This window comes from Colobus angolensis, unplaced genomic scaffold (genome assembly GCF_000951035.1).
Source record: "Colobus angolensis palliatus isolate OR3802 unplaced genomic scaffold, Cang.pa_1.0 Scaffold68, whole genome shotgun sequence".
Taxonomy (NCBI): domain Eukaryota; kingdom Metazoa; phylum Chordata; class Mammalia; order Primates; family Cercopithecidae; genus Colobus; species Colobus angolensis.
In genome coordinates this window covers 8,195,036-8,202,210 of record NW_012120487.1, presented here as the reverse complement: position 1 = coordinate 8,202,210, position 7,175 = coordinate 8,195,036, and the positions used below count along the sequence as shown (strand labels likewise).

Below are 7,175 nucleotides of genomic sequence, written 5' to 3'. Positions count from 1 at the left end.
CTGAATTTCACCTACAATTCCAAGTCAAAGCAAATGTATTCCACAGGCAGGGGTGGGGGTGCCGTTCCTCTGGGGTTTTTTTGCCTGCTTTGTGAATTCATACAGGCTATCTAAAAGTTTGAATGCCAGAGAGTAAGAGGGCTGTGAGTCTAAAAGTTGGGAACGTGGGGGAGAGTGATTTTATCTGCAACAGGTTCCTGGGTCCTGGTGAGTTCTGTACACCCTCAATGACCACTGATTCTGGGCCAGGCCAAAGGCCCATCTGGGCACAGGAGATCCCAAGGTGAGTAAAGTCAAGATGCTGCCCTTGAACGGGAGACAGGCAGCCATGTCACATTGATAAATGTACAGGTCCCAAAGGCAGTGCAGAGAAGCAAGTCCGCCTGGTTCCAGGAGGCAGTGACATCAGGAAAACCTTTCCAAGGGGGGTCACCTGTGCAGGGGTTTGAAGGATAAGCATGAATTTGCTAAGCTGAAAAGGGAGCCAAGGGCTTCCTGGTGGAGAACAGCTTAGGCAAGAGTGTGAGCCTCAAGATGGGCAGGGGGCCAAGGCTTGGAATCGGAGGAGCAGAGAGAATGAGGTCGGCAGGGGTCAGTCATGGAAGGTTTTGGGTCCTGGCAAAGGAGCAGTAGGAGCTGCAGGAGGAATGTGACTCAGGAGGAGACAAGGCTCCCTCTGCGTAAAGACGGATCATGCCATTGACCAGGTGGACTATAAGACACAATAGGAATGGGAACCCTGAGAGGCCTTCACAAAGGATCAGGGGCCCAGGGAGAGCACCAAGGAAGGACCCTGTCAGAGGCCAGCTTTGTGGGGAGGTGGAAAATGTTTTTGAGGGCTTCAGCTGCTGCAAACCTCAACAAATCATATTTTGCCTTCAAAGGTTGGCCGAAGACAACTAACTATTGGAAAAACAACAGTCCATTAATAGTCACCATCCCCTCCCTGTGCATTTCTTTACCATTCTCAAAATGCCACCATCTCGTTGAACCTCCATATCATCCCATTTTGCAGATAGGGAAACTGAGGCCCTGTGATGTCACACAGGGGTTAGCAGCAGTTCTAGACTAGAAGCTACAGAGCACAACCACTTCAGCCCTGGGTGTCAGGCTCAAAACCCAGTTCCTTGTCCGGGAGGGGGTCCCCGGGGCCGTCTGGCAGCCCGTAGTACAGGTCTTCCTCTTCCTTCTCAGGTTCCTCCCCACCTGTGTCTGAAGCCTCCTTCTCCTCCACCTTTGTCCTTGGGTACCACTGCCAGTTGTTGGGCAGGGCTGTTTCCCACTGCTGCCCCTCTTGGGGCTCATCCTCCAATGTTGGGGCATCGATCAGGGCAAAGTCTTGGAAGTGGTCCAGCAGGCACCTGCAACCCCGAGGTTTCTGTCGTGGGGAACGAGCTTCCTCCCCGTCATGTTGAGATGCGTTGGGGCTACTGCCTTCACTGGAGCCCATGTCCAGGTCATCTTGGAAGGAAGCCAAGGGGGCAGGGCCCTGGGGACAGGCCGGAGGGCTGCAGGGGCAAAGACCACAAGAGCAAGGGTATCTCTGAGTCAGAATGCCTGGGTCCACATTCCAGCCACGAGCTACAAAACCTAGGGTAGGTTAATCCACCTTCCCGGGCCTCAGTTTCCTCCCAATAACAGAATTCACTCCTGTAGTTCTTTGTCAGGTTTACAGCAGATAATATGTGCAAGGCACTTTGCACGGTGCCTGGCACATAGAAAGTGCTCAAGAAATAGGGCTATTACTATGTTATTGTCTGAACCAGGTCACTCATCTACTTCTCCAATGATTCAGGGCTCTCTGTTGTCATAGACCCAGTTACACTGGGGTGTCCCCCTGTGTCTTTGCCTCCCCCATTGGACTCAGAGCTCCTCAGGGGTAGATTCCAATGAAGTTGGTGCTCAGTCATGTGGATGGAATGAATAAATACACGGATGAACAAAGAGCTCAGTTCACAAACAGACAGGGATGGGAGTGGAGTGAGCAGTGCCTTGCCCAAGGTAGCAGAGCAGTTCAGCGGCAGACCCAAATGTGAACTCGGGTCCTCTGACTCCCGGCCCCCTGCTACTCACAACAAGCAAACAGACACAGGCATTCAGAGACAGCAAGGGCCTGCTGTATGCCGGGCACTTAAATGCACTGTCCCAACCCTCAACATTCCTGGGTAGTAGGAATGATCATTCCTGTGTGGGGAAACTGAGGCTAGGGAAAGTAAGGAACCTACCACAGCTACGCAGCACAGGAGCTGGGATTTGAACCGAGGCCTGACTCCCAAGCCCATACTCATTTGTCCGCCACACCTTCCACATCTCAGGGTGTCCCACACCCTCCACTGCCCTCTCCTTCCTCCCAGTGTCCCCACCCACCCCTCGGTGGTCCTCTACTCCTCTCCCTTTTAACCCTTGAACTGGGCAGAAGCCCCGCTCCTGCCCTCTGAGCACTCACCCAGGCCAGTTCTGAGTTAGCTGTCTTTCCCCTTCACTCTCGTCTGAGCCCCTAGGGATGACCATGGCGACCTCCATCCAGGCCTGAACGTCGCCAGAGCCACCTTCTCCTCCATCATTGGTTCCCAGCTTCGGCTGCCCCGTGTCAGGGGCCAGCAAGGGGCGGGGGTCCTTACTGTAGCTCATGACTTTCATCTGGATGTGGCTGAAGTCAGGCAGGCTCTGGTCATAGGCGGCTTCCTCCCACAGCCTTACACAGGGCGGCTGGGGACTGGGGCTGGAGTGGGAGAGAGAACAGGCAGGCGGCAAAGAGTCACTCAGCAAACATCAGTGTTCTCCCTGGCCCTGTTTGCTTTGGGTATGTGGTCTTCCCTCATCTCACAAGAAGCCTTTGGGGGATGTTACTGCGCCCGTTTCACAGATGAGGAGGCTGAGACCCAGCCAGGTGAGTAAATGAAGTGACAAAGCTCTGGCCTGACCCCAAGTCTGACTCTCTATCCAGTGTTCTTTTCACCTGATGCCTCCAAAGTTAACCACAGGATGCAATCGCAAAATGAAGACCAGTTAACACTGAGTTTGCTAAGTCCCAGATGGTGGGTAAAGGCTGAATGCTTATCAACCCAGGATTCTAAACATTATTCTCAACAATGCCTTGAGGCAGAAATTCTCATTCTCGGTTTACAGATGAGGACACAGCCAGCAATAGCAGTCTACAGCAATGCGGCGCTCTTTCCTGCCAGGCTCTGTTAGTTGGCTCATCTAGTCCTTACCATAATTACAAGAGATACTATGAGAAAACCAAGGCACAGAGTCTCTCATTGTACCCAGGCGACACGGACCCTAGATGATGGCACTGGAGCTCCAGACCTCATGTTCTCTATGACTGTGCTACAGTCCCTCTGGAAAGTAAGGTTCAGAGACTAGGCCCCTTGCCTAGGGTCACACAGCCGGGAAGTGACTGGGAATAGCTCAGAACTCAGGGTGGCCAGAGCCCCCGCTGTATCACAGGAGCCCACCCCAAGTAACCGGCCCTGCGACGGAGCTCGGGCTGGCCTCCATACCCACGGGGTCTATCCTCTTCATTCCCACCGAGACCATTATTCACCTTGTGTGCCAGGGGCAGAAAATGCCATTATCAACCCCTTCCCCAAGCAAAGCAGAGATCACCCCTGACCCAGCCAACAGACCCTGGGCTTGAAGCCGGGCCTCCTGAGCACAGAGCCACAGCCCAGGGGGCTGCTGGTCCCACTGCCTCTCCAGGGCTGGAGCATTCTTGGCTACGCCTTGGGAGCCAGGGCTCAAAACCTTCAGGGAGGGAAGCAGTTTGTGGCCAGATCAGGCCTGAATTCAGGCCCCACCTCCACCACTGCTGAGTGCAGGCCCCGCTTCCATCACTGTTGCGAGCAGTCCCCGCTTCCATCACTAACTCCCCATGAGGTTTGGGGCTTGTGACTACACTTCTCTGAGCCTCAATCTTCCCATCTGTATAAAGGGCCTAACACTCCCACCTCACAGGGTTTCTATGAGGACTGATGGAGATGATGGGTGCACAGTGCCTAACTCAGTTTCTGGCACACAGAAGGCACTAATGATGACAAACACTCATACTCATAGAAGACCTACTGTGTGTCAGGTTCTGTTCTTAGCACTCTACATATATTATCTCACTTAACCCTCCCTAAAGCCCTAGGAGATAGGTACTATATTAGTATCCCCATTTTACAGACAAGGCAAAGAGAGGTCAGTAGCTTGCCAGAAGTCATGCAGCGAGTAGGCAGCAGAGCCCTGAGGCTGTGCCTTGGCCATCACCATGCCTCTTGTTTGTCACTAGTAGAAGCAGTTACTGCTGTGACTCTATTTCACTGTTTCTCACAGAACATTTATTTCACTATATGATTTGCTTCATGGAGATCTTGTATTCACCATAACGCTCTGTCTTGTCCCTGACAAGATAAAGTCCCTGGGCCTCAGTTTCCTCATCTGTACAATGGGAAAAATAATGCTTGACTCACAGAATTGAGAGTTGAAAACAGTCCATAATTTCTAGTAATACATTCTCAGTAAGTGAGAGGGCAAACAGCCTTCCTGCCCTCTCTCTCACTCTCCTCAGTCAAGGGAGACTGGCCTATGGGGCTTACTGCTCCCCTCCCCAGAGGGCCTGGCACCTACCTCTTCATCTCGGCAGCAAGCCCATTCTCCAGCAGGCCCATGGCCTTTGGGGAGAGGATGCCTTGGAAGTCAGAGTCAGCAGGGACGAAGGTGATCTGCAAGCAAAGGAGAGACAGCCTCTGTGAGGTTGACCAGGGTGGGAGGCTACTGTCCCCTCAGGGAATCGGCAAACCTCTCCATGCACTCTGGGAGATGGGCTGCAACACGGAGGCCTCCCTGCTTGACAGGAGAGGGGCCTACTTGGGGCACAACACCAGTGGCAGGATGGACCTGTGTGCTCCTCCTCCCTCCCTGGTTCTTCATTCATTCAACAAACATTTATTGAGTACCTGCTGTGTGCAGGCACTGTCACAGGCACTAGGAGCAGCAGAGAGTGAAAGAGAACCCTGTCACTGAGGAGCTCACATCTTGTCATTTCCCAGGGGTCTTTGTCCAGTGCCCAGCACACACCTGGCACACAGTAGGTGCTTCATCCATATTTGGTGAATGAGTGGAAAGCAAGTCATTGTCATGTGTTTTTTGCCACGTGGGCTGCAGTGGGTGACAGAGAAGTTATGCCTGCCAGCCCCTGTCCCTGAACTTTCAGGAATCAAGAGATCTCTGCAAGTCCAGCCCTAGATTGGCACTGCATAGTTCAGTGGGAAGCAGATCATGAAGGAGGCAGTGGGTGAGGGAGAGGAGCTGTGCCTGTGGGCTCTGGGAGAGGAGCTGAGGATCCCTCCTCTGCCAGGTCCTCACTGGGGGCCCTAGGCAGGTCATCTCTCTTCCCAGTCTCTCTGTGCTCCTCTGTATAATGGGGCTACCCTCAAAGAGATACTTGCACAGCCATGTTCACAGCAGCACTATTCACAAGAGCCAAGAGGTAGATGCAACCTACGTATCCATTGATGAGTGAATGGATAAACAAAATATAGTCAATCCACACAATGAAATACTATTCAGCCTTAAGGATGGAACTTCTGACACATGTTACAACATCACTGAACCTCGAGACATTATGCTGAGCAGAAAGACAAATACTGTATGATTCTACTTTCTTGAGGCACCTGGAATAGTCAAATCCATAGAGCCAGAAAGAAGAATGATGGTTGCCAGGGGCTAGAGAGTGGGGTAATGGGGAATTGTTATTTAATGGGTATAGAGTTTTAGCTTTACAAGATGAAAAGCATTCTGGAAATTGGTTGGACGACAATGTGAATGTACTTAGCTGCACTGTACACTTAAACATGTTTAAGACACTAAGTTTTATGTTACACGTATTTTATCAGGAGTTTTTAAAATGGGGCTAGTTATGCCGACCTCCTGAGGTTGCTGTGAAAATTCCATGAGATCATATGTAGGGAATCCCTCGGCATGGTCCCCAGCACATAGTAACTAGGCAGTAAATCATAACTTGATGCTATTGATGATTCAGTTGTCTGATTTCTCTGAGTCTTGCTCTCCTCAGTTGAAAATTTTTCCAACAAATATTTGTTGAGACCCCACTGTATTATACCAGATTCATAAATAGCACTTCCCTATTCCCCTTCCCATAGATTGAAGTGAGTAGAAGACACTTGTCTGCACTAGGAAAGCTCCATTCTGATGGGGAGAAGGGAATGATGGATGGAGGGGGCCTTTGTACTCTTATGAGGAGTGCGCTTCCTCTAGATGTCTAGAAATAAAACAGAGAGCCTGGGCAATGAAGCAAGACCCTGTCTCTGAAAAAATAAATTAAATAACAAACTTAGCCAGGTGTGGTGGTGTGCGCCCGTCATCCCAGCTACTTGGGAGACTGAGGCAGGAGGATTGATTGATCCCAGGAGTTCGAGGCTGCAGTGAGCTATGATTGTGCCTCTGCACTCCAGCCTAGGTGACAGACTGAGCTCCTGTCTCTTAAAAAACAGAAAAGAAAAGAAAAGAAATAAGGCAGGGGCCTGGGCATCTTCCACCCCCACTAAGGATGCCTTGTACTTCCCAGCTGGTACTGTACTTCCTAGAAACTGCCTCTTCCTCTGCCTCGTTACCTCATGGCCCAGTCAGCACCATCATCACCACCATCATCATCATCATTATCCTCATCCTTATTACCATCAATCATCACCATACCCATTAACGCCACTAAAATTATCATCATCACCATCACCATCATCACCACTACCATCATCACTATCACCATCATGACCATCACCATCATCATCATCACATCACCATCATTGACATCTTCATTACCATCAACATTGCCATTACCATCACCATTCTATCACCATTCTCATCATCACCATCTTCACCATCACCATCCTCATCAGCATCATCACTATTATCATCATCATCGCCGTTATCACCATCACCATTCTCACCATCATCATCACTATCACCATCACCATTCTCACCATCATCATCACTATCACCATCACCATTCTCACCATCATCATCACTATCATCATCACCATTCTCACCATCATCATCACTATCATCATCATCGTTACCATTCTCACCATCGCCATCCTCATTATCACCATCTCCTAATCACCATCATTATCATTATCATCACCATCCTCACCATCACCATCTCATAATCG

At 50.6% G+C, this 7,175-nt stretch overlaps 1 protein-coding gene across 1 annotated transcript in view; it reads right to left on the bottom strand.

Annotated features, from left to right (window-relative positions):
- Positions 1–929: 929 nt before the first annotated feature.
- The window catches only part of BSND (barttin CLCNK-type chloride channel accessory beta subunit), a 10,865-nt gene continuing 4,619 nt past the window's right edge, over positions 930–7,175 (bottom strand). The window contains exons 2-4 of the mRNA XM_011926362.1: positions 4,615–4,709; positions 2,447–2,722; positions 930–1,508 (exon numbers count right to left, since the gene is read on the bottom strand). Of these exons, the coding sequence (XP_011781752.1) occupies positions 1,094–1,508; positions 2,447–2,722; positions 4,615–4,709 (786 nt within the window). The 3' untranslated portion in view covers positions 930–1,093. The remainder of the gene's footprint in view (positions 1,509–2,446; positions 2,723–4,614; positions 4,710–7,175) is intronic.